Here is a 27,630-nt window from a genome sequence, read left to right on the forward strand (position 1 = left end):
TGAACTTTTCTAGAAAGGGCACATCTAGAAAGGGATTCTCAGGGGGATCTCCTTTATCAAAGCTCTAATCCATGTTGCATGGTCTCAGTGACCTGCACAGTCCTCTCCTGCCTTGTTCCAGTCAAGAAACCTTCTGGAGCAAGTTGTAACTGCAGCTCCTTCTTTCCTCACCATTCTGAATCTCCATTACAATCAATGGGAGTTTGCATAATACTTGTTTTTAAAAAGTGCACAAACCAGGAAAACACTGGTTGCAAAACACAGCAGCTTGCTGTAAGTCTAATGTAGCATCCGGTGCTGCTGCCCCAATATATACAGTACTTTTCTGCCAGAGACATCCAGACAAATAGTGATGGGCACCATTAAAAAATGCTTAGAAAAATATTTTCCAATATGGGCTGGGCTTGATCTGCTCTATTTAAGTCAATGGAACACAGCCACTGAGCCCTGGGGGAGCAAGTGCCAGCCCTAAATCATTTCTTTGATTAATTGTTCTTGGGAAGGAATAATTCATTAAGCATTCTGCTCAGCAATTAGAAATAAATATATTTTTAGAATGAACAACCTGCCAGAAACAAGTTGTTTCAGAAATATATTCAGACTGATGCAGCCCATTTTCCATCAATACCTAACAAGGAGGCTCCAGCCTGCCAGTTTTGACCCTAAGCTAGAGGGACATTGCAGAAAAAGGTAGGACAGTCCTGTCACTGAGGAACTACCCATGCTGTCTACACAACTCAAGCTCAGATTCTGTGAGCACCTCTCTAGAAAATAATGCAGTTTCTCTGTATATTAGGTTTCCAGACATAAAATGGGAATAAATATCCTTGCTATTTCACAGAAATATTACAAAGCTATTTCTACAAACAGTTGGGACAGTGCAGATATAATAGTAATGAAAACTCAATAAATAATGAAAAAAAATACCACCCTGTATTTGCATTTCAGCATCAGGGCTCAGACATGCTACAAAGTGCATGTGAAATAGCAACCTCTTTAAAGATTTTTGGACATATGACCAATATAATTCCCACAGAATTCAGGTGTAACCGAAACATGCAAGTAGTTTTGTTGGGGCAGTAAAAAATTACCAGACAGATAGCGGAACAGGTATCTATTCTAAGGCAGTGATATTTGAGCTCTTTCCTGCCTATTTAAGGTACAGATTCCACTGACCAATGAGGTGTAACTGTATATTTTAAATCCACCTGATACTGTTTTAAATTTTAAATCCCCTTACTTCAAGGCAGGAACTTATCACAGAGCTCTTTCTATTTTCTTTTCCTCTTTTAGTGAGGACAGGGTCTATTCATGCCTGAAGTCCAGAGAAGCACAGTCAATGTGGCAAGATGAGCAATGGCACTTTGTGAATGCCACAGCCCTCCTCCTCAGTCCAGAAAAATGTACTTCTGGTCCCAAGTCTGGAAGAAGAAACCCCCAAAAAATCTAAGCGTGCTTCAGATACTGAAAGTTACAGCAACAAAGGATTATTCCAGACTTTTCAATTTTGCATCTTAAAAGAAAAGACATGTCTTAGCCTTTGTGGTGCCTAGAGGCAAGTCTGTTCCCTGCCCTGTTTTGGGTACCTAGGATGGCAGCAATGTCTCAATGAATTCCAGCTTTTCCAAGAAGCAACACAAGAACTCACTCTCAAAGGCCCTCTTCTCTAAAACATGAAATACACTTGTTGGTTTTTTACTTCTACACATACAGAACCCAATTTCAAGGCCACTGTAGCAGGCACTGACTTAACCTTTGATTTCAGGAGGTCCAGGGATGCACTAGTATATTATGTAAATTAGCTGGGAACCTGTGCACTACAATAATGCTTGATTACGTGATTTCTATGTTTTTCTTCCTTTTAGTTAATCTAGTCCTTCTGTTTAAGTAAGCTTAGTAAGGCAAAAGGTAGGGTTTTCCTCTGTGTTCTTTCAAATTCATCCCACCAGAAATATACGTGATATGACTCAGCCCATCTGGCTGGCACTCACAGGAAGATCACAGGAAGGCTGAGAAAGAGAAGTAGAAAGATGGTTCAGTGATGAGGGTACCTGGAAGAAAGCTCTGCAAGTCACTTGCGCCAACATCCTCAGCACTCCCTGGTTTCAGAGGGCAACAGCAGAAGGTCTTTCATTGGAGTCCAGGAAAAGCAGATAACAGATTAGCTCTGCTCTCAAGTATATCCAAAAATATTTTAGCTCATTAGATATTCAGATTGTAAACTAGGGATCTCCTTTACGAAAGACATGATTGTATCAGAAATAGCTAGTTTGTGGATGAAGAGCAGAAAATTCAATGCTCTACAATACTTCCCCGTAGCAACAGAGAGCTAGCCTCACTAAATCCTGCTTTGAAGATCCATTCCACAAACATCAAAATATGAATGTACTCTGGTGTCTCTCACTGTAGTGCAATATTAGCAGGTCAGAGACAGTGCTAGATACAGTGCCTGTATGTGCCTTTGAGGTACGTATATAAGAGAGACAGGCCACAAGTAGCTCCAAGGAGAAAAACTGATTCCCAGTGCCTAGCTGCAATATATTCTCACCGAGGAATTTGGCTCCATACGTCTACTGATAAAAATTAATTTGAAAGAAATGATGATTTATCATTCTGTATGCACAAGACCCCTAGTGTATGGAGAAATAATTTGGCCCAGCACTGTAGCAAGGCTAATGCTGAGGTGAAATGCAGCAGTTACGCGGTACAGCTACTGCTTTAGGGCAGAGTATGAATAAAGCTGAAGCACACCACTTGAACTGTACCAAAATTACTCACAGTGTTATCTGGCTGCCTATAAAAGCTAGTAGTCTGCTCTGTCAACAGCCGTGGATTTTGAATGATCAGGGCAGTTGATGTTACTACAAAACTACTTTATTTGGAGTATCTTTCCTTCCATTTTCTGAGCTAACCAAGACCATATATATTTTTCCTTTGAAAAACAAGTTTTCAAAGAGCTTGTGAAGAATTCTCTCCCTTCCTCTTGTGACCAGCTGCAGGAAAGCCTCAACCTTGAACCACTGCAACTGGAGGTACAGCCAACCGTATGTCTTTTTTCCTAGCTGGACAACAGATCTTAGTATCCAAGCTTGGGGCAGGCACAAGTTTCCACTTACCTGTCCTTACTTGAAAGAGATGCACTTTCCCTGAAAAAACCTCATCCATAAGGATGTATACAGAAAGCAAGGCCTAAAGCTTATTCGTGGGCCAAGCTGAGGAAATGTGAACGACTAACATCAAGGCATCTTGTTCAGCTCTTTCACAGCTTGTCTCTGTACATCTTAGCTAAGAAGACTGGAAAGAAATGTTGATGGCCTGCCATTAGTGAGAAAATGTGTGTGTGATGATTACACTAGAGAAGTGTTTAAGAACAGCTCAGCCTTGTGAAAATAATACCCAATAACAGCTGCCAAGTCCCAGAGGGGTTACATCTCCCAGCTCCCCAGGTCATGCATGACTTCTATACATCCGTGGCTCCAACAGCTATGCTCATGGATAGGCACTGTCTTTCATGTCTGTGGACAAGCCAACACCTCTGTCATTTCCTATTCACCACAGGACACTCTGCCCTGCAAAGAGGGCTGTGCTGACTGGGGGACTGAGCTATTGAGAAATCTTACTGCTTTTTCCCCCCCCCCCCCCCATGTTTAAATTTCAGCTATGGGAAACAGAGGACTGGAAAAACATTTGAGGTGTTTGAAGGTGGGAAGAAGAGCAAAAAAGAGGTAGTTGTGGTCTGGGAATCACCATCCTGTGGTACCAGGGAGAGTGATCTTTGTACAGATGTTTGACATGCTCAGCTCTGTTTTATGCTTCTCGCATCCACATCACTCATGAGGTATTGTATTACTAGATGCACCCCCAATGTTATGTATTGAGTATTTCCAAAGCAGACTCATTCACACACACATAACACATCCACCCACATGCAGTAATGGTTAGACAGACACAAAGCCATCCAGCAGCCAATTATTTGGGGTGGGAACAGTTTGCATTAGCTCATGATGAAGCTTAGCCTTAATTCTACTGAGCTAGAGAGGCTGGGAGCTGTGCATTGCTCTCCTGACTGACTGCAGATCTCAGAGCAGGGCAGATGATGTCAAGGCAAACCTTTTTTTGTCTGCAGTGCAGATTTCGCTGTGTGAATTTACTTGCAGATGAGGCTTCCAGATCCCCTGTTCAAAAGCCAGAGCCCTAGGTCATACCCACATCTGCCACTGTTAGCCTAAATTCCTGTTTCTGCTGCAAAAGGAGCACGCAACCAGCAGAGCTGCCCATATTTGGGAGGCTCTGGCCCAACTTTCAATCAATATATGTAGACAACAAGAAGCCAGAGGAATCTGCCCCACTTGGTGATGGATCAGGAGTGGATGAGAGAGGAGTGCCTGTGCTGCAAAGAGAAAGCAGAGGAGCCCAGTCATAATGGGAATACACCAAAACAAGCTCTGAACAATGTAATCTGACATGAGGTTTTGCAAAACTGAGGACCAAAAACTTTCCAAATGTAGTCAGGGTTGAGCCAAAAGTCACTGCCAAATCTGGAGTTCGATTTAAATATTTCTTCGAACCAGACTTTTCTTCCAAGTCCCAACTGTGGAACAAGCCTAGCTACTCTCTAACTGTTTCATACACAGTGTATCACCTTAACCATGGCTGACATGATCTGAGGCACACTTGTGTTTGCACTAAAAGCCAAGGGTCACAACAGATTATCCAAAAGATTCAACAGAGGATGTTTTCTAAAGCTGCCACACCACAGAAAAGGACAGACCTCTTGCCAGCTCCTGTGCCAGACCTTTGGTTCAGGAGCGTTTACTAAAATCAAGAAGTCACATATTCCCAAAGAAAAGGGTAGCACACCTTGAAACGCACGTGACTGATGAGGAAAAGATGGAGCATTTTCTTTCTAGAGCATCTCCAAACCCCATGCAGGGGCTGCACAATTCTCACTTATGGACACAAAAGGTAAAAATCATCTTGTCTCCCTCCCTGCGCAGGCTTATTTCTATCTTTTTCCAGCCTAGTTCTGTATGTGCCACACAATATAGCACCATACCTGGAACTGTACAGGCATTGGTAAACAGTTTTCTTATTAAGACAAAGGAACCAATTATTCAGAAATCACGTAACAGTACATGGATCTACTCATTTTTGTGGACCTAACAAAAGATGGACACGAGATGTAATCAAATCTACAGCAGTACACAGAAAAGGTTAATCATGAAGAAATTCTCATGAAACTACCTTGTAGATATTAACCACTCCCTTGCTGACATCTACTCTGCCATCTTCTGTTACACTGAAATATTTTAGAGTTCTACAGCATCTTCCATGGCTTCCAGCAATACCAGCACCTCTTTTTCAAAGTTGGAGAAATCAAGGCACAGAGCATTCTGTTCAGGATGACTCATAGGGTCAAAACCAGGTGCCTGACCTGCCTTCCAGTTTGTCCTTCTACCTGTTATACATTGCTTACTATTCAAACTGTATCTCCAGCTAAATGAGCATGGGAGAACGAAAAATACAAATGGTTTTTATAGGCATAAAGGAGAAGAGACCATGATCTGTAGTCTAGAGGGGTCCTTTTTTCCGCCCTCCCCACAATTCACAGAAAACCAGGGATGGGAAAAGATATTCCTCTTGTTATTAATAGAAGTATAACTTGTGCACACATTAGTGCTTTAAAGCAAAGGGGGAAAGATCAAGCATCAAGAATTTGTATTTAATGAAAGCAGGTTTGCTATTGTTAAAAAAGCTGCATAGAGTCAGCCATTATCATTTCTGTTACCATTTGACTGTTGGGAGAGTAGTCCAAACCCTGACACTGCCAGGAAACGTCACCTTTGCACTGTTTCACTGTGCCTAACTTCTGCTTCTCTGCAGAGAGCCAAGAGGTCCCTGCACTTGCTCAGCCCACACCCCTGTGCTCTGCATCATCCCTCCAGTCTAGCCACAAATGTGGACAGAGGTGAGAGAACACAAGCGCAGGGCTGGATAATTAGGGGCCTCCGCTTCCTCCTGTCCCCCAGAGACATGCACCTATGCATACGCACATACAACGCCTTTGCAGATGAGACATTGCACTGGGTAAGCATGATGTTTGCACTGTGATGAGTTAGCACCTTGCCCTGAAATCATGTGTGAAGCAACGGCTGGGAGGAAGGGACTTATTAATGTGGAGTCCCCGAGTCTTTGGAATGCAGCTGTTATCTCCCTCACAAGGTTGGGAATGCTGATAACTTTGTGAGACATTTCTTTCCCACACCCAGACAAATCCAAACACTCTTTGCTAGGTTTTCAACCCCCAAACATGCAGGGAATGGAACTGAGCATTGAACTGTAACAGTGCTCAGCAGTGCTCACCAGGAAAACTGAATCCCATCAGAGTTCCTCTGCATACAGTCTCCTTGGAGCTGCATACAGGTATCAGGGCTTACTCAGTGTACAACTACCAATTTCCTGGCAGTCCCAAGAACCCTGAGCACAGCTGTGAAAAGAAAAAAAAACAACAAAGGAATTCCAGCTCCTACACTAGACTCAGCTGGCAACCTGTGGCACTTCTCCTGCCTCTAAGCTCTTTAACAATAGATGCATAAACACAGACAACCTCTCCATCCAAAGAGGCAGAGATTTAAATCCTTAATTAGCACATTTGGACGAGTCACCACAAATGAGATTAGCTTTTGCGCATTGCTGGGGAAGAAGTTGTGCCCCTATAATGTCCAAGTGGTGGGTCCTCAAGCTGATGTTGGTATTCCCCTTTGGATGCTCATCTGCTTTGCTCTCATCAGCACTGCCTTCCCCTGCTGTAGGCAGCATCTCTTCAGGAGCTAACAGCCTGGTCTTACTACAAGCTGGTGCTAAGACTAGGCACGGGCTGACCATATTTGATGTCAGTCACTGCATGGAATGAATATTTTCAATTTAAAAAGGGACTTCCCAGGTAGCAAACCATTCAACATGGAAAAGGGGCAGAAAAAGGTCTCTATAATAGCACCTTGTTAGCCCAGCACACGTCAGCTCTCTCTTCTGTGCTTCTGGAGTCCTAACTGCTTTGTCTGCTGACAAAACCCTGGTTTTAGTGCTGTCAGCACTGCAGAGCTGTAGAGCTGCACAGAGCCAAGCTGCGTTCTCATCTGCCTTGTGCTTCACCAAAAAAAAATTGCCCACTTAAGCAAGGATACCTGAGCAGTTCTTGCTGCTTGTCATATACAAAGCAGCCTTGATTTAGAGACCCCAGGATGAATTTGCAGTGCCACTTGGTCAAGAGACCTTTTCCTGACTTGTAGGCTGAAAAGCAACTGTTTTACAGCTGTCTGACTAAGAAATGCTCAGATAATGTGGGAATGAGCACTGTATTACTGCTAGAGGAAGAGGTTATCTAAACATTTCAGAACAGAATTTAAATCACCCCATTCACGATAACAACTCTGACTTTTCTGTAACAGAGCAAGTAAATCTCATGAAGCTATAGATCACTGGACACCAAGAAGGTAATTATGTCACCAGCCAGGTGCTGCCCGATTTGAAAGATGGTTGTGGATACCACACTGGCATCAGCAGTCACAGGAACACATGTGGGATACTGACAACCAACAAAGGAGGAGAAGACGACAGAGGTCTCTCCACATGGAAATAAACCCATGCTCTGTTACAAACCAGAGAAGGTATATAAGAGTCATGGTGATTTTCTTGGTTCTTCCCCTTGGTCTTGAGTTCTGGAAATAGACTCACCCCTCCACACACAGGAACAGCCTGGACCTTGCCCAGCCATAGACCTCATGGAATCAACATTTAGGGATGAAATCTTATGCTCTCACTAGCCACTTCCCTACAGACTGGCCTTTGCCTTAACACTCATCAGTGGAAACGGGTTTTTTTGAAGTTCTCAAAGACAGAAAAGGAGTTGGCACCTTTCTTTCTGAGTGACATTCATCTGTAGGTAAATTGATTTAATAGCTTGTTACAGTGCCAATTAGAATCAACAATAACTCAATTGACCTATAACTGCCTTGGCACCAACGCAGCTTTCAAAAATAAGAGAAAGGAAGAAATCTGTGCTCTGGCAGAGATGAGAGCTCAGATAGCTGGTTTCAGGAGCAAACTGAGGGATTCATGGGCTTGCTAATGAGATGTTCATAACACATCAGAAACAAAGACAAATTTCAATGCTTTAAAGCTAAAATGGCACTATGTTATCTCCAGACAAAGATTACTCTTTTATCCGTAAAATACATGGATTTCAGTGCAGCAGCAGTGACTCTACAACAGAAAAAAAACTCAGTGCAACAGAAAGCACTAAGCATAGTTACCTAACCAGAATAACACTGTATTAAAAACTTAAGTTTACCTGCTTATAATAGTACTGAAAAGTCCTACACTGATTCTGCATGTGCCTACCAATAAACACCTTTAGAAAACACATTTTTCCCTCAAATAAAATCTCTTTCGTACTAATGCAGTGGAGATTGTGCTTCCATACAAATTCATCGTTTTAAATGCTTAGCTCCAATGACTGAGATATTTCAAGTTTAAAAAGTAAAAACTGGGCAGAGTTTGTCTAAACATTGCTGGGCTGGTAGTGTCCAAGGATGGAAAGAGGGATAATGTGGCAGGGTTTTAAATTACTAGGCAAAATGATCCATTCTTAAATCAGGAAGAAAAGCAGGGACTGAGAAAACTGAGAATGTTTGAAGGGTCAGAGGGACAATAGCAACTAAGAATATATAAAAGGAGCGGAAGCTATTCTGGGGAGATCCACCCAGAAAAAAACCTGAAGGATAAGGATGGAGACTGGCAAGGGAGGGGGCTGGACTGAGGAAGGTACCAAGCACAACGTACTGCAATTTTGAGGGGGGAGTTGTGGAGAGGCATTGCTGAAAACTAAGGTGAGGTGGAAAACAGTGTTCAGATGATAAGCTGGGTATTGGGACCTAGGACTGGCTGCACAAGAAACCTGCCACGAGAAGCCCAGAAAATGGAGATGGGACTGATGGGGTAAGAAACACAAACTTGAAGTGAGGGATGGGGAAAACAACAGGTTGGAGAGAGTGGGGCAGAAGGCGTCATGTCTAGGTACTGGGGAGAAAACAAGCAGAGAGTTCGTAATAAGCAGAGTACATTTCCCTTCAGAGCCTGGAGCGTAACCCAAGAATCTAGTGCATCATTGTTCTTTTGCTGTAACTACCTGCTATGGCCATTGCTTAATTCAGAGCAGAGGGCAGTGCAGCATATCCTCAAAAAGATCCATACCTGTTACTGAACTCAGAAATATTATTATGATGAGGACAGGGATTGATTTGTTTTTAAAACCTTAACAACTGTACAAGAACACTGTATTAAAAATTAGACTGCAAAGTCAAAAGCTCAGGTTATGAAATGGCAGAATGGAGGTTAGCTGTATGTATATATTGTTACAGTCATTACATGATTCAAAACAGTTCTTCCTATAGAATTCATGCTTCATTCAAGACGAGAGGAAGGGCTTGAGGCAGACCTGTGCAGGAAAGAGATTTTCTATACAAGATCATTTCTTGCACAATCTGGAAGGTTTGTAATGAAAGAGATAAGGAACTGCAGAATGAGATGTGATGGCTAGGGCAGATGAGCAGTGTCCTGGAGATTTCGTCTCTGCCAAAAAGTTCCTGCAGAGGTGTTAGGCAAATCGCTCAATCCAAGACTGCAATTAGAATAATATTCTTAGGTGATGATTAAGAGAACACTATATCATTGTTTATAGCTATGATTTTTTTTTTGCTGTAACAACAGATAAAGTAACAAACATCAGAGGCTCGGGAAGAGGGTGGGTGGGATTGGCATGCTTATTCTTCAGTCTGGCTACTCATCATGCAAGTCTAAGAAATGGTCCAAATCAGAATGTCCCACCCTTCTTACAGCACCCATGACTCTTAAAACAGGTAGACATTATCTCCGTGCCCTCTTCTGGGTCACAGCGATGTCCGATTCCTTACTATGCACCCACAGAGACAGAGCTCTGAACATACAGTGTGCTGTGTGATGCTACATACTCTGCAAAATGGGTCCTCAGATTGACTACACCAAGTTAATGAATGTTTTTGACCTTAATCTCTATGAGTCTCTGCCACCTTTGCTATAAACTGGGGATGATAATACCATTTTCCTCGCCATGGTGCTGGGAAGCAAAATGAACATTTATTACTATTATAGTTGACTATCTTGTAAGTGCCAAAGGAAAAAAGAAGCCATGAGGAAATTAACCTGTTTTTTCATCTCATTTTCTGCCCTGGAAATTGGCAGGAAAGTTGTCTGCAGTAAAGACAGTGAAATCTGACTTCAAGAAAGCATCTCCCCTTCCTCAGCTAGCAGTGTCCCCACACCATTTTGATGTGTGCCATCAGCATGAACAAGAAAAAAAAGGTAGCTGAGTCTATGATCTGCCTACCAATAGACCTGTGCCTGATTAGCACTTTGTGTTTGTTCTAATGACAGGCACAGATTCTGCTACTAATGCAACTGTTTCCCCGACCTTTCCCTCTAAGCAGAGGTTTCACTGAACCAGAATTTCAATTTGCTGTACATAAGGCTTACACAATGGGTAGCTTTCATTTTTCTTTACTATGAGCAGTGGGCAAGTCATAAGATCAGAGTTTGCCATCGTGGGCAGCTTCTGAATGTGGATAGGCATGAAGTGAGGCTGGCACAACCACCAGCATTCTGGGCAGCAGGTAAAGAAAAGGGCATTACTGTCTGAGAGCAGGGAGAGCAACAGCCACCTAAGTGAACTGCCAAAGTCAGTGAGCAGTGCTGTATGCTTCACAAATTGTTTACCCTTCTAACAAAATAGTGAAAAGCTTACGAAGGAAAACAGTCTCCGCAGACAGAGCAGCACTTCATGAGGCACTCTGGAAATCACTTCTACTCAGGAGAGTGAAAAAGGTAAAGACAAATCCTTCCCATTTCTGCTCAGTCCCACCAGTGCTATTGGGTTCAGTATTTAGTAGTATAATTAGTAAACCCCACTGATTCCCTGTGAGAAGGCAGTCTGAATGACAGCGCTCAGAGGTCTGGAGCAGCACAAAGGGGAGTGAATGATGTTGTTCTTCAGGAATTTCCCTACCTTATACATCGCACCTGAGCATCTATTTCTTTTGGTGCCACAGAAACCTTCCCAGGTTCCCAAGCAGAGAGGCGGCTCTGGTAAAGGAAGCAAATGGAGAAAAAGCATCTATCTGCAGGCAGGTATTACAAGTAAGGGAGAAGAGTGGAAAGCAAAATTCCAAAATCTGAAGTTGGGACTATTACTGAGCAGAATATTTTCCATTGTTTTCAAGAAGGCAGCAGCTTCTCTTTTCTGTGAAGAAGTTAATAGATTACTGGGCAATGAATATTGTGCAGTTCTATTTACATCCACTGTTTGGACTATTTTGGTCCTTCAGATAGTGTATCTGTTCACAGGCCTTCTAAAAGCAGCAGGCTACACTTTTTTGCAAGCAATTTGGATAGCAGCTACAACCAATATGCTTCAGTCAGCTACAAACTAGATAGATCATAGTTTGTCTAGATTTTTTTTATTAAACCAATTGTACTGGATCAATGCTTCCTCTAAGCAATAAATTACAATTTTATCTAGCCAGCAAAAAAGCTTTTAAAATTACAGATCAATCTTGATCTAGGAAATGCAGTTTGGCTCTGTGCCTATGTGCGATCAACCACAGATGCAAATAAACGCAGGGTGCTAGCACATACAGCTGCACCTCAGAATAGGACCTAGTATTCTTATTGTCTTTAGAAATTGCTAAGACACCTTTTAAGTGCTCCTAGAACTGGTCCACTGCATTAGTCATGAGTAGTCAGGGGCACTGAGTTTGGTTTTTATAAAGGTCATTTGGTGTCCTTTCACCTCACAATGGACTAAAAGCAGAAATCAAAAGCCTTAATCTATATTAATTTGCTTTACTCTTGGAGGGTCATGGATTTGTCTCTGGAATTAGCCATATTAGATGCTAAAATGATAACTTAATGAGACTATGATGAAAGCCTCTGTTCTAGTCTAAAATAGGAACTCCTCTCACACTGTGCGAAGGAGAAGCTACACCGTGAAGTAAGAGGAATTACACCAATGTCATTTCACTGGAGCACAGTCAAGCTCCAGTAAATAGGGCTGGAGTCTTCCATTCAAAAGTTCACATCTCAAGCTGTACTGAGACAGGAGTCATGAGGTCTGGAGCCCTACCAAAATGCCTGGAAATGCACCTTGCTTGCAGAGGTGAAACTGGTTTCTCCACAAACCCAGAAAACAAGATCTGGGTCTAAATATTTAAATATTAATTTGAAACTTGTACACCAAATGCTACTCTACAGCTTTGGTGACAGCAAAGTGCAGAATAATGGAGACTCATGCCTCTTGCAAGATTGTAGCGCTCCAGAACCTGCACCCATCTGTAACAAGGAGCAATCACGCATTGCACTGCGTAATTTGCAAAGCAGAAAATAGAGTCTTTTGGGTCAAGGATATAACTCTTGCAAATATTTTGATAAGGCTCCTTGGTGCAATCTGCTGCATTTCAGAGGTCAAAAATGTTATTCATATTCATGTGAGTTGTTTCCAAGAGAGATGCTTTAGTAGCATTCAGGGAAGGAGGGAATACAAAACCCAAATAGAATCCAGGAAGGCTCCCACTCTTCTCCTTCAAGGTAGCCATTGTTCACAAGTCATTTTTCATGGAAGCCCATGCATTTTCTCTAAGTGGCAGCCATATTCAAGCAGATATGCTGCAAGTGACCTAGAAACGGGTGAACAATGTTCCCCGGAAAATATACATACTGACCATACAGTAGCGCATCCAACTCCTCCTGGCCTCTTCAGATGTCTCTCTGCACAATCAATACCACTGCTCCATCTGATGTTGATATATCATAGTAGGGAGGAAGTGCATATTTGTGTGCTAGGCTTCTGGCATCAATTTAGAAAAAACACAAAGTGGCAAGATACCAGCCTACCTGGATTCTGACCCTGAGCTGTGAGTGTCTTGCACCAGGGTACAGATATCCAACTCACTGCGCTTTCTCTGCACAAATGCAAAGCTACAGTCAGGGGAGGATTTTATTATTAATACTAACGAGTCATACGTGCATTCATATGTATCTGCATGCATAGGAACATCTGACTGTTGGCAGACTCAGTGTGATCATCTGGCTTGGGAGAGCCTAAGCTTGCCTGCATACTTCATTCTTTTGTGTAAAGCTAGGAGTGGCCCTATAGCCAAGTACCTCAGAATTAAAAACTTACCTCATAATTAACTGTGCCATTTTAAGGAATAAGCACTGGTTCACTAGGAATCTTAAAAAAAAATAAACTCTTAGGACCATCTCACCTTGGGCAACGTGGTTACCTCAGTGCTACAATCCATTTACTGAAGTTTGACAGTCTGGTTCTATGCTGAAAATGTAGTCATAAAGATGGAAGGGAATAAATCCACTATACAGATACATAAAAGATATGCAAACTGAACGCTACTTTTGCATAAATCCAAATACAATCCAGAGTCTAAATCCAAAATTCCTTGAGGGTGTGACACACAGAGAACACCTTGCTAGAATAACCCAGGAAAGCACAGTAGTTAAGTTTTTAACTCCAGACTTGTGGCAAATAATAAAAAGATCTATAGCCAAGAGCATGAAATTGGTTTTGTTCTTTCTAAAACTAATCACTCTCATGTTTCATGGTGTTTGTGAGGTATTACTTGATCAGTCACAACAGGGAGGCAATTTCGTACTCTTTCCAGTCTGGGTTTGAATAAGATTGTGGTTGCAAGGACTATGTATCGTGATGCAGCTACTGGAAACCCTCATATGCTCGGTCAGCTGTTCACTTGGGACACTTGAATGCACTGAATTTAAATGACAGTGCAGTCTTCCAATTCATGTAGCCTTCTAATAACATTTGTTAGTCCAAGCAAATATCAAGAAGTCTGTTAAGTGCCAGTGCAGAATCTTCTAAGTGTGTGGACTGCTTGCTAAATCCCTAAAAGGTAGCGTCAAGAGGCTTCTGTCATTTCTGTCGTTGGGTGCCCAAACCCACCCTGGAACTCCTGCCTGCAATTATCTTGCTAACTGTATTTTAGGGAATAATGCAAGGTTTCTTGAAGAGTCCAATAATTCAATAAAATCATCTAGTTTGATAAATATGTGTTTGAACAATGTTCTTCTACTGTGTGCTTTTAAATCTGAGATGTAAGCCACTTGTAATTAAAGTTGAAGCAATAAACCTTAGCCATTGATTGCACTAAGTAATTAATTATTGATTGTAGTACTTTACATACATATTGCAGAGGACAATTCACCTGTGCAGCAGACAATACTTTATTCAGAAATACCCAAACTCAACCCCTCTGCTACACAGAACTATACAAATATTGGCTTTAGGTTTACAAGTTAATTTCCTGATTAACCTTCATGGAAATGTTGCTGAGTGAAAGCAAGACATTACTTTCATAAAGACAATATTAACTATTCCCTATCCAAATTAATTTTGCAAATAAGGATTTACAGATGCAAAACAGAAAATCTTTCTCTCTAAGACTCTGAAGGTATTAAGTTCCTTCTTAATGAATGCTGCTATCCCCTGCACATACCAATTCCTGACAAACGATGCTGCAGTAAGAAGCTGTACCAAACAGCAACAGTAGCAACATCCTTCTGTAACTCTTGGGGAAGGAGAAGGGAGAGGACTTTGAGGTACGGAAATGGGACAGGCAGACCACACCTTCTCAACTGGAGATGTAGGACTGGTTAAGCAGCAGATCCACGCTTTTAGTCTAAGGTTGTGCATCAGGTGGGAACATTTTTCCCCATTTACACTGAACTTATGGAGAGGCTTTCTCTTACAAAAAGCCAAAGCAAAAGATGTTTGTTGGTTAAAAATACAATTTAAAATTAATAATAGGCTGGCAACACTAAAATTAAGCTTAACTGTAAAGGAAACCTGCAGATGGTTTGACTGGGGGAGATGTCAGATGTGTCTTCCAGCTCCTCTGACTAGGAAATTAGCAAGGAAAGTTATGGCTGGATGTGCGCTCTGTGCAGAAAGGTCTGGGCATGCTAGGGGAAGGGGCAGGCGGGGAGCTTTGTGTGGGCCAGGAGGGGGAGATTGTACCTGAAATCGCTGTAGGGATGGATGATCCAGAACCCGGCAGACTTAACCCTTTCCTGCTCCCTCTCCACGGCCTTCTGGCTGCCAAACATCCTCAAGGAGAATTTGTTGACCCCGGGCTGGAGCATGGCCCCGAACTGCCTCTGCATGAAACCGGCTTGGCCCAGCCTCTGGTCCTCATCTGGGGTGATCTGGTCGCACCCTCCACCTCCTTCCACTTTGATGGAGGTAGAGGAGCAAGCCCGGGGGGGCTGCTGCTGGGGCTCCGGGGGGGATGCTGGTGGTGGGGACGCTGGCAGTCCCTGCTCCAGCTCCCCACTGCCGGGGGGGCTCTTGTCCTCACTAGGGGAGGCCGGCTCCCCTTCCCCGCCGATCAGCCTCTTCTCCTCGGCCGCGTCGTGGAGGTGCCTGCTGGTCAGCGAGGACAGGCTCCCTTTGAAGCGGCGGCAGTCCCCGTTGGTGCTGGTCTTGGCGCCCTTGCTGCCTGCCTCCGTCTCCAGGAGGCCGGGGTCCCCCCCTCTGCCGGGGTCTCCCCCGAGCGCCCGGGTGCTCCCAGCAGAGGGCGAAGGCAGTGGCTTCAGCCTGATGCTTTTCCTTCGGGTGTCCTTGTCACTGTCTTCCTCCTCGTCCATGATCGTCGCCTTGGGTCCTATCTGCTGGGGCAGGCTGTAGAGCCTCTTGCGCATGGAGGGGGGCAGCTTGTCCATGGCTGATGCTGATGCTGCTCAGTTAGAGGGAGAGATCCCCCCGCTCTGCCCAAGGAGGGGAACCGTCACTGCCCCCAGGTCTCTGCCCGCAGATCAAGGGGCAGAAGGGACCAGGGACTGGCGTGTCATCTCCTTACCAGACTGTGGCATCCACAGGCTCTGAATCAAAACACAGGCTCTGCATCCAGAAGGGAAGGAAAAAAAGGAGGGAAGGCGAAAAAGCTTCCCTCCCCCACCCCCACCCCCCTCACCCCGTTGTCCTGATTTGGCTACTTGCTTCTTGTCTCCCCTTGGTGAGTGTTACTGCAATCCCTGTTTGCTCAGATCCAGAGCACTGGGCAAGAAGTCTAGAGAAGAGCCACACACTTCTGGCTGGAAGGCGAGGGAGGGCGGCAGCAGCAGCAGCAGCCGCCTTGCCATGTTGGCTTCGAGATGCAAATGTGCTGTGCCTCCCGGCGGGCAGACATCATCCGGAAAGCGAAGCTCAAGCCCGGGTGCCTCGAACACCTCAACCTGCCGGCCAGTAACACAATGAACTGCAACCTGCAGCAGCCACTGCTTGCTTACATCACTGTCATCACTTATTCCTCATGCAGCCCCTGCTCCTGGGAATATTCATGAAGCGATCCCATTCTATTGGGTTGCCATAGGAGCGACTACTGCACACAGGCTCTGCCTACCTGAGCCAGCACCCGGGCTTCTTAAAAGGGCAACGCCTGGCTGCCAAGGGTGTGTGTGTGCCTGAGCGGGCGCCGCAACGCTGCTGCTGCTGGGCTGCAAGGACAGCGTTGCCCTGGCGCTGCAGAACTCCTGCCGCTAAGCAAAAGTCATCCGCGGCTCGGCTGCAGCCGGCAGTGCCAGGCGTAATACCGTCCCTAGTTTGACGGCAAAAATTACCGGCGGCCGTGAATTTTAAAATAGCAGCATCATAAATATATATTTAAAAAAATAGGAGTAAGAAGGTCGCCTTTTCTCTTAGATGCTGATGATCCTTTCTCCTTCTGGAGTTGTGGCTGCTTTGCTGCAGGTTTGCTTATGAAGATACAGCGGGGTTTGTGGGAAGGGGCCAATCCAAATCGAAAGGAAAAACAGCGGTTCACCTTGAAAAGCTCACTTGCATGCAAACCAGGGACTTGGGGAGTGCCTGCCTTTTCCAGCAGAAGTTTGCTGCTGGGAAATACGTTGTGTTTTGTACCTGTCTGCAAACTACGGAAGGTTTGGAAGGTTTCTTTTTCCTTTGCTGCCTTCCTTCCCCGTTAGACATGCAAAACGTTACTATTTCTCCCCTGCGGGGTTGGATCTAGCTTTAGAAGTCATTCAAAAAAAGAAAAGCAAGCTGCATCTCAAAGAGCTCCCCTACCGGACTGAGGGAGGCTGGACTGGGATGGCGAAGGAGGAGTGTGTGGGATGCATGGGCTCTCCTTCTGACACGGGGAAACCCACTTCCCAGTGGGCACCTGAGTCAGCACATTCTGCGGCTCACCCTCAACTAGCATGTCTCCCAGGAGGCTGGTCCTGGGAAAAAAACAGCTCCGGATGGGAATTCTTCCTTTCACTGCTGGCTACAATGCACCTCGTGTAATAGAGGTCGACGCAGTGGAAAGAGGCTAAAATCGGGCTTTTCCCTACTTTTTGGTTTTTGAGAGGTTTTTTTGAAAAGTGGTGACAATCAGTCCAGCCCCACGCTTCTTTGGGAATGGCTGTTTATTCCGTTACATTTTAAAGGCTCTTAGATTGATGAACTAGTTCAGATTATTTACTAGTGCAAAGCCTTTGAAACTGGTGGAGTTACATTAATAACCTGTTTAGCCATATGAGAGACCGTTTGCATATATTTTTGCATAGATTCAATATCTGAGGCTTTCTAGAATGTTTGTTGGTTTATACATTTAAAATTATACCTCCTAGGAAAAGGAAACCACATGAACTGTGCAGCCAGGCAGGGGAGCTAAACACAGGCAACTAACGCCCACTGCAAGCAAGAAATATTCACCTTTTCCCTTCCAGGAGTCACCTGGCACTGGCCTAAGGTAACTCTGCCATTTAAAGCAGCAGGATGTTACTTAAGCTCTTACTTCAAGAAAATGCAGCCATCACCAGTGACTTCACCACACACACAGACAGCACATGCCTCCTCACCTTTGTTTGCCTGCTCTCACTCTGTCTCTTGAATCCTTTCTCTGAAGCATTCACCTGCTCCTCTTCTCCCTCCTCCTGGCACAACCTAGACTGGCTGTGACTCATTTGAAATACTGTCCCATGAAGCTACCCAGTGCAAATGTTATTTAATATTATAATTTTCATCACAATTTCTGGTAGAATAAGCTTTTCAGGGGAAATAAATCTCGATTTCCAAATGTTCCTGTAGATTAGATAATGTGAACTAAGCCAGTGATAGCATTAAAGGTTTTTTTCTTCTTCCCTCCTCCAGGCACTAGGGATGCTGAGGTGTAAGCACTTTTGTGCCTAAGCTGCAATCAACTGCCTTCCAAAAGGATGTGTTTTGATTAATGAGGTGCATAACATCTGAAACTGATGCAGCTTCTCAAACACAGTCCCTAATGTTCCCAGAGAATGACAGAGCAATAAAGGACATACTCAAGGAATCAAGCTGTTAGTCCTCTTTCAGCTGTAGATATTCTAGCCAGCTCTTGGAAAATACCCACATTCTTTATTTCCTGGCCTTTCTGGGATTATTCTCTAAGTGCTGCCTTATTTGATGACACAAATAAGGTTCTCTTACAGCCCTGAAGTAGGGAAAGAAGACAACAGAGCACGCAAGATGCAGAATGCTCCCTTATCACTTCTGTAGCTAGGAAAGAAAATTATCAGGTGCTAAGACTGAGTCAGGTTGACTGGCACACTGCTGAACAACTACAGGTGCATGCAGATATCCCCGTGCCCAGAATTCTGGCTAGCACCTCCCAGCCACCAGTGTCCAGCCTATATAGGATACATATGATTCCTCAGCTACAGAGAAGTTTTTAAAGTTATTTTTTTGGGATCATGTTTGTCACCTTTACATCTATCTATGCAAAATAAAGCTTCACTTCAGTATCACACCTGTTTTAAAACAATTTTTCAAGCACATCATTTTAGCAAATGCTATAGTCCCATTTGGAAAAAAAAAAGCTTAATCTGAAATAAAAACATAAGTGCTGCATCGGGTCTAGGCCTTGCCAAGCAGATAGCCCGAGGCTGGTAGCCCAGCGTGCTAAAAACCAGAAGGTGCATTCCTGTGTGGCTCTGTCTCCAAGTGTGGGTTCCTAAACACTTCTAAAAACTTGGCTCCAGGAGTTATAGGTACCAAACTCAGAGGAAGTTTTAAAGTACTTTAAATATAATGACAATTTTGTGTCCAGAGAACTTCAAAGTAATGATATTTTATTTGAGAGCCTTCCAAGAACTAAGTCCAGGAGGCTGGGAATTATCTTTGTCTAATGGTATGAAACTACTCCCACGGACATTATTTATTGTTGGCATTGTGGCAGTGCTTTCCATGTCAGCAAATGGACCTTTATAGGCACATTCTTAGAACATTTCAGAAAAGCTAGGACTGCTGTGGGACTGTCTTGCCTATCATTGGCTGCACAGTACAATCAGAGGGACTATAGAGAACCCACCTGCCCTGAAAAGGGAGAAGTGTTTTTGAGGGAAATTATCTCTTTTTTAACAATGTTTGTCAGATACTGCTCCAAGAATTGGCATAGATACAAAGGGAATAGATTTTGTAATGAGAACACAGGTGAATCTTTATTCATTTGGCTTATTATTCTTCTTCTTAGTGGATTTTGCCAGCTCATATATACATATATATATATATGTACATATATATGTGGTGCTACTGTAATAAAAATCCAGTGCTGCAATGCAAATGTGAAAAATCACAGCTCAGGACTATAGAAGAATAGACTGAGAGACATAAAAAGTGATAGCCTCTAGCTCAGGGTACAGAAAAATGGCACTTCAGGTCATGGTTTAGGAAACATGGTAGTGTTGGGTAAACAGTTGGACTTGATCCTGGAGGTCTTTTCCAACCTTAATAATTCTAAGATTCTATGAAAGCAGCAATGCAAGCTTTCTGTATGCTGGCCTGTTAGGAGCACCTTTACCTGGGTGAGTGTTTCAGTCATCACCCTTAAACCCTTGGATTCTCAGATAAAAAAGGAGCCAACAAACATGTGGTATACATTGGAAGAATGGGAGCATGTCCTTTCAAAGCTGCCTATTGTTCCTAGCAGGCAGCAAGTAACTCATAATTGGCATTTGAAATCCATGAAATATTCAGTGCTACAAAACAGAGAAATTCTGCCTCAGAGTTTTAGTGGTAGAGTCTGCACTTGCTGTCTCTGCAGCTTATATCATACCTAGAAGATAATAAAGAAATAATCACCATAAATACACAAACCCTATCTCCCCCTCACTCCTATTAATTACCCAAGTGTGCTGTCAGACTTGTACTGGTTGAATTTCAATCAGTGCTTTCTTATTGTTCTGTCATGTTCCTTATAGAAACTGTGAGGTGGGGAATTGAACTGCTGGAACATATGTTGAAATGTATTTAAGGTACAGAGAAAAGGGCACCTGAGCATCTGACTAGGATGAAGGTAACAGCTGAGCAATGGGAAATGAGATACATGCCAGGATGCAGGACTCTGGGGAGTGATCCCAGAGGGCAGCAGGGAGGGAGGAGAGTTCCACAGAGCTGGGTGTCAGGATAGAAGGCAGAAATCCACTTTTGCTGTACAAGAATTGTTTTGGGATAGGAGAAAGAATGGTTCAAAGTCCACCAGTGGGAGCAGATAGATACTAAACAGGTCCTTAACAACAACGGACTGTGGAGCCTGGCAAGAGAGGCAGCAGCAGGAGATGAGATACACAACAGGACAGAAAAGCTTGAATCAGGAAGTACTTGGAAAGTTCTGTTCATTCCAGCTTCCAGTGGTAAACAAATCTGGAGCAATCCCTCTCTCTTCACTCTTATAAGCAAGATTAAAATAGGAGCACATGTCTAGGATATAGTGGGGTTGCTGGGAGTGTGCTTATGACTAACAAACAGCTTTGCCACTGGACTGCAAAAAAAGGAAATGTTATCCAAAGAATCATCCATGTTGGTACCTATGGAAAGAGGTTACAGACTATGCAGAAAATAAACGTCTGAGATTTTCAGGATGTTTAGACTGTTTGCAAAAGCTGGTAATCCTCAGTGGAGCAAGTAGCTTAAAATCATAGCTAGAAACGGATTGATTAGCAAGAGCATCTTGCCACCTGACCTTCAGTATTCCCCTTAGAGGATAGAAAACTTAATAGAAATAGAAAAATAGAGACAGGTAACCAAGCATGAAGCTATGAAGAAGAAAAATTACACAGAATCTGGGAAGATGCTGAGATTAGAGCAACTACATGATTTAGTCACAATTACTTTTAGTTTACAAAGTATCTTCATTTTTACCTTATGGTCTAAACTCTACCAACGAATTTTCCAATAGTCTCATTGAAATGCTTACATTAAGCTTGTATCTTGGACTTCAATAAAATTTGCCTTCCAAATGCATATTCCATGAAATTTCTAGTTAAAGACTGAGAACTAGCTTATTTTTCTACCCTCATCTAGAATTATTCAGGAGTGGGTTGAGACAGCATGGGAAGGTTTGCTCGAGCTGGATCAGTTCAATGACTATCAAACGACTCACTCTCAGAATAGCACCTTTCACCAGCATTTAATGAGCTGTAGCTTCACAAAGAATAATGGATCCCTTTTCACGAGTCTGACCCTACCAATGTATCTTCTGTCTACATGAACTCTACTATTTTTGATTATTATGCAGTGCTGGATTTGTTGGGAAATGTGCTACTGTCTCCAACAACAGTAGCGGCAGCCCCCAACTTTGGGAAGTCCAGACTCTACTCTCAGTGATCTGAAGTCTGTCATGTCTAACTTTAACCCTTTCTCTTCCTCAGTAAGCGAATCAAATGAGCCCAACATCACATTGTTGATGCAACTGCAAACCAAAGTTTCACAGCTACATCACCTGTTTACACAACTCTGATTTAAGAACTCATAATCTTAATGGATGTATCTTGACAATGCCTCCCTGCAGCAAATTGCTGAAGACAGGCAGAAGATTTAAAAATTTTAAATAAGAGACTAATTAGAAACAAGATGCTCTGTGAGCAAAATGGCTACGAAAGAAATGTCCCATAGATTTATGCATTGTGACTGGAGTCTCCCATGTCTAACGTGCAGGATTCAATACAACTCTTCCTCTGTAATTCAAAATTGTACTGTCATATATGGATTCCCTGACAGGTAGTCATTTATTGATGCCAGTGCCATAGGCTGCAGCAGCTTTGAGCGGAAGACCCTCAGAGGTCCCTTCTACCTTAAATTATCTTTTAATTCTATGACTGTGTGACTCAACAGGAATTCTCTCTTTACTCCAGCTACCTACTTTCACAAACATGTAGGAAGATACTATCTTTGATGCAAAATCCCTCTGTCAAACTTGTTTTAAACCATCAAACAGGTTGAAATATTAGTGGGAGGGAACTGACAGACTGATGGATGCAAAGCATGACTGTATAAGCTTCATTTCCTCCGGTAAGTCATTTCATGATTTCGGAGAACAAACTCAGACATTTTCATGCTCATTCATGATTTCTGAACTCCTGAAGATAGCAAAATTGCAAAAACAAGCTTAGCCAGCATATCTAAACAATATGGCAGTAGAATAGCTTCAAGCAGAGGATCCTGGTTTATCACTATCCCTTACAGATACCCCTGGTCATGCTGCTGCCCACAGAGGGATGTTTCAGGTAGTTAGCACTCCCACTCAGAAACTTCAATGCAGTAGAATTTCACTGCCAATAAAAGCAAGGCCAAAGGCAAGGGAGCAACAGTATTTTAGTCTGCATTTCATTCCTTACTGGCATAAGTATATCCTCTACAAACAAGCAACCAGGTTAGACCAGTCTGAGGCCTCAAGACATTCTCATTATCTTGCAAGAGAAAAGAGTGATTTGTGCCACCGCCATGTCTGTTGCTCAGCAGCACTGTCTGCAACTGTCAGCAATGCCAAGTGCCTCAGTGAGCCAGTAGATAAGTAGAGGAAAGGCAAGAGGCTTCAGCTGATAAGGCTACAAATAATTCTATGAGATTAAAATAAAGGTCTCCTTTCTCTGGGCTTTGCTTTTAGAAACCAACCCTTCAGTGGTACTGCACATAACCCAACTAACACCAGAAAGATCCTGTGGTTATCCTATATCTGGAGATTTCCCGTGTTTGTGCATGTCTATGTCTATGCGTGCACATTTGTTTCTGCTAATCAAGCTTTTACATCAATCAAAAAAGCACTCTAGGACTAATTTGGGCCTCTGTCTGTCATTCGTCACTTTTGTTTAATTATAAGGGTTACTGAAGCATGTAGAAAATTCTGTTGATACCAAAGCCCCAGCAGTGGAAGGTAGTGCAGTTCCAGTCTAAACAGCAGAGGAACAGAATAGAGCAGCAGAGTAAACAAACTCATGGTCTTCAAATGCCAGTTCAGTGGCATGTGTTTCCATTTTGCTTATTTAGCTCTAGAGAAGGCTTTGTTGAGAGGAGCTAGAGCAGTGAAAAAAGACAAAGAAGGGTGGATCCAAAGCAGAAGAGAAGAAACGAAGAACATGGAAAGAGGGTAGGGGGAGAATTGTCTCCATTGCATTTGTCTTTCTGTAAGACATAGTTGTGCTGCAATGCTACTGTTAAGGAGGGTATGAACTTCCATTACAAGCATCTTTATGGTCACTCTCATTCTCACCCAACTAAGCTGACATTCTGAAAACATTATCTTTACCAAAAAGTGCATTTCCTTTTTTTGAAAGTTAAAGCAAAACCTGCTGGTTTTGGGAACAAGGAGGTTGTATGTGTAGAAGGGAAAAAAGAGAAAATGCACTTTTCCTGTTCTCTTTTTTAAATGGTATTTTAGGAACCAATGTATTACTGAAGTGGTTAATAATAAAATGAGATTTGGGCTTCCTAATAAAGGATATGCAAATACTGTACCCTTGACAAAGATTAAATACCCAGTAAACCCAGAAGGGTGGAGGTAGGTTCATTCAGAGTTTTCTTATCTGTGCCTCTCCTTCCCTGGATGCTCCTTGCCAGCCACATCTATTCAGACTGGATGCCCTTGTACTAATTAATATCTATCATGTAGGCATCTCCCTAGTTCTCAGGCATACAGCCTAAGGACAAAGTTTTTATCTTCCACAGTGCCACACAAGCTGGCCCTGATTAAACAATGTCAGATGCTCAGATGCTCCTGGAGCTCAGCTACAAGGCTGTGTTCAGCTCTGCACAGGCAGGGAGCGACCAGCCCTGCCCCACACTGTGGCAGCTCTAGAAGTCCACCCAGGGACTCCCTACTGATTAATGTGTTTTCATTTGCTTTCAACACTCCACTGACCCTTGTGTAAGAGTTTAAACCAAACTCTACAGACACTTGAGGCCATTGCCTTGATAGTATCCGTTCATCATTGTATAAATTTGTCTCAGTGGATGGTAGTCTTGCGTTTGGGTGTGTGTTCTTTTGCGAGGGGGAGGGATCCCGCACACCTGGCTCTTCTGTGAATGCTGAAGATTTTTTCAATGCAATCAATGAGAAAACGTCACACTGCAACTAATGTTACTAGTGCTCTGTGCTGTTTAATGCAAGGGCAGGACTATACACAGATGTTCTAGATGCTGCTTCCTGGACTCTGCCTTCTTTTTAGACAATGTCCTTTCCCATGTGATTTGTAGAAACCTTCCTGGGAGCAGGACCAGAAGTCAGGCCTTCCTGTTTTTCCCTGAAACCATTAGCTGAGAGAATCATATTCCCTCCTGTGCTCTCCTACTGAGTGATGGAATTTTAAATCTTCCGTTCAGCAGAGCAACTTCACAAAGATGCTTCCTGTGGGACACCAGGGGAACAGGAAAGTGCCATTTGCTTCCCCCACTGCAATTTAGGAGAAAAGAGTGAGAACAGTTCTGTGGTTTTGTTTGGCTTTTTGTTTTTTTTTTTTTTTCTAAAAAAAAAAAAGCTTAAATCTTTATGACAGGGTTATAGGTGACATGAAGGAAAATACAGCTCCACATACAGCTGAACTGTGGTGAAACGATGGGGAGAAGCAATCTGAGGCTACTTGATGTTGTCAGCATTTCCCTCATGGCTAGGTTGCTTCCTGTTCAGCACAGAGGCTAGCCTGTAGTCCCTGGAGAGACACCAGGGTACAGGACAGAAAGGTTTGTGTCCCACTCTGGGCTTGGTCAGGCCCCCAGGAGGTACACAGTGCAATACCCAACATCTTTGAGCACCTATATCCTTCACTTGGACTGGCACACAAAACTTGCCTGACATGACACAGGACATCTGTCCATTTAACTTCCCAGGTTATCATGTTCCTATGGTACCTAGCAGAAAGTTACCAGCAAAACCCATTTATTTCTGCTTGCTGCTTGTTTGCTACTGCTGTAAAAAACCTGTACACATATGCGTAAGTAGCTTAGTAAAGCAGACCTAGACACTGCAGTCATTCTTTCCTGCTGCTGTCATAGAGGGATGTCAGACTAAACAGCACTGTGAAGCTGGCAACATCTCAGTGCACACTCTACCCCAACTTAAGGTTAAAGAACAACAACAAATACCACTTTCCCTCTTCTGAGCAACTTCATGTCATAGTGGATGCTCGCCAGGCTGCTGTTCTAAGTCTCCTCAAAGAAAAATTATGTATATTATTAGCCACTTCTGTGCTTGTTAATTCTGTCTTTGTTTTTCACCATTCTGCAAAACCCTTCACAAATCCCTCTTTCAGTGGAGCAACAGACTTCTTCCTTGGATTTGCAGGTTTCACTTAACAGGATAGGTGACAAGATTTATTCAGAAATGTATGGTGATAAAAATACCCAGTTCGTGAGTAATGGGGGGGAAGCTCACAATTTTGTTGTTGCTTTTTTAAATTCAAACTTCTCAGCAGGGGAAAAGGTTCAGATCAGGTGTTTGCCACCTACATTTTCAGTACTAGAGAATGCTTAACTTTTTCTAGTAGCCAGAATTCTGGAGTGGAATAAATAGACATGAGACTGTCTTGCTGTGAGAATGTGAGATTCAAAATTACTTCATCTTCCCATCAAACCTAGGGCTGACAGAATTTGTTAAAACATCTTCCTGTGACTTTGAGTGGTTTAAAGACTTCGCTGGCTTACTTTGGCTTTTCACAAGAGGCAGATTTATTAGTCTAAGCTAGCTAGAACATGAAGCACTCAACCATGCACTTACTCCCTGCTCTACAGGAGGGTGGCATCTGAGCTGCTTTGGTGATTCTGCCCTTCCTCTTTTCTTGGAAAGCCTTCCCACTGCAGAGGACTCTCAAAAGGTGGTTAAACTGTACTCAGGACTGCCTTTGCTGCTTGTGGTAGATGTCAGCACCAAATCTAAGCTGAAGATCCTGCTCAGTGGAAAAGAACTGGAAGACATACTTTAACAGAAAAGATCCTGGGAACTTAATCTTTTTTAGTCAAGCAAAAGGAAGCATAAGTAATTATTTGATAATAATCTGTAAGTGTCCACACAGAGAGGTGGAGACCTGAACATAGAGGAATCCCCATACCAGCATAGTTGCAAAAGAGATGATGCCCAGAAGCTACACAACTTCAAGCCAGAATTAAGTTAATAATTTTTCATGTTGAGGGCAACTAACCTCTAGATTAACATGATGAAGTTCTTTGTAGATTCTCTGTCACAGGAAATTTTAAAAACAAGATTAGGTATTTTTTATAAAATGTCTGCTTTAACTCAATCCCAGATACTAGACTTGAATCTGCAATTATTTTGGCTTAGTCCTAGATCATGTCACACAAGAGGCTAGAGTAAATGTTAATAATGTTCATTTCTACCTTAAAATCTGGAAAACTGGAAAAGCAAATGACCAGTAATAGTGGCTAGACTTCTCACACATTTTTCTGGGGCATTTGTGAATATGCTGAACTGCCTACATCCCAGCACAAATCCCTACAGATCTCTGTTGGTGCTATTGTGAGGCTTGATCATTTACTTTTACCATCCGTTTCTTTTGTTTACCCAACTATTTACCCACGCTAGGACCTTCACTTATCTGCTTTATCCAAGCTCCTGTCCTGCAGTAGGTTTCTGGTCCTCAGAAGTTCAGGATTCTGGTTTTGGTTATAGCGATCTATTTGACTATTAAAGATTTCCTTCTAAGCTGGGAAAAACAGCTAGCTATTCATGGATTTTGTTGTGCTGCATTTTTAATAGGATCGTAGCCAAGTGCTGCATATATCCTTTATAAAACAGAAATGGATTGATCTTTTTTCCTTTCTAAGAGCTGCCAATACTATTACCACAATGCCCACCTGATGATGCACCTGACTTGCAATACTGACTTCACTTGACTGGCAATATCCCCATTCTGTCACTGCCAACATCTTCTGTAAACATCAGCCAGCCCTCGTACACATACTGCTCCATTACTTGGAGTGAAAATCTCTCTCTCAAGCAGAACTGCAGTAAGAATAGGGCCCTGAATATTCAGTTGTGTAAATCCTAGTCTACACAGAAGGTGTATATCATGGAGCTACTGTACTCAAAGGAGAAGAATGCTGCATTGTGTATTGCTTATTTGACCCAGCATACAGCAAAATGCTTGCTTAGTATCAAGTCTTATCCCACTACATAGTTTTGCAAGTCAGCCAAGATCTTTCCACATTCTTGTTGAAATTGTACCATACTCTATATTCAGCTCTGTGTTTTG

General features: G+C 43.0%; 1 protein-coding gene across 1 annotated transcript in view; it reads right to left on the reverse strand.

Annotated features, from left to right (window-relative positions):
* HCN4 (hyperpolarization activated cyclic nucleotide gated potassium channel 4) overlaps nt 1-16,574 on the reverse strand; it is a 106,424-nt gene extending 89,850 nt beyond the window's left edge. Inside the window, exon 1 of the mRNA XM_075099819.1 lies at nt 15,137-16,574. Within this exon, the coding sequence (XP_074955920.1) occupies nt 15,137-15,840 (704 nt within the window). The 5' untranslated portion in view covers nt 15,841-16,574. The remainder of the gene's footprint in view (nt 1-15,136) is intronic.
* Between the last annotated feature and the right edge of the window lie 11,056 nt (nt 16,575-27,630).

The sequence above is a fragment of the Phalacrocorax aristotelis genome, chromosome 7 (genome assembly GCF_949628215.1).
Source record: "Phalacrocorax aristotelis chromosome 7, bGulAri2.1, whole genome shotgun sequence".
Lineage (NCBI taxonomy): Eukaryota > Metazoa > Chordata > Aves > Suliformes > Phalacrocoracidae > Phalacrocorax > Phalacrocorax aristotelis.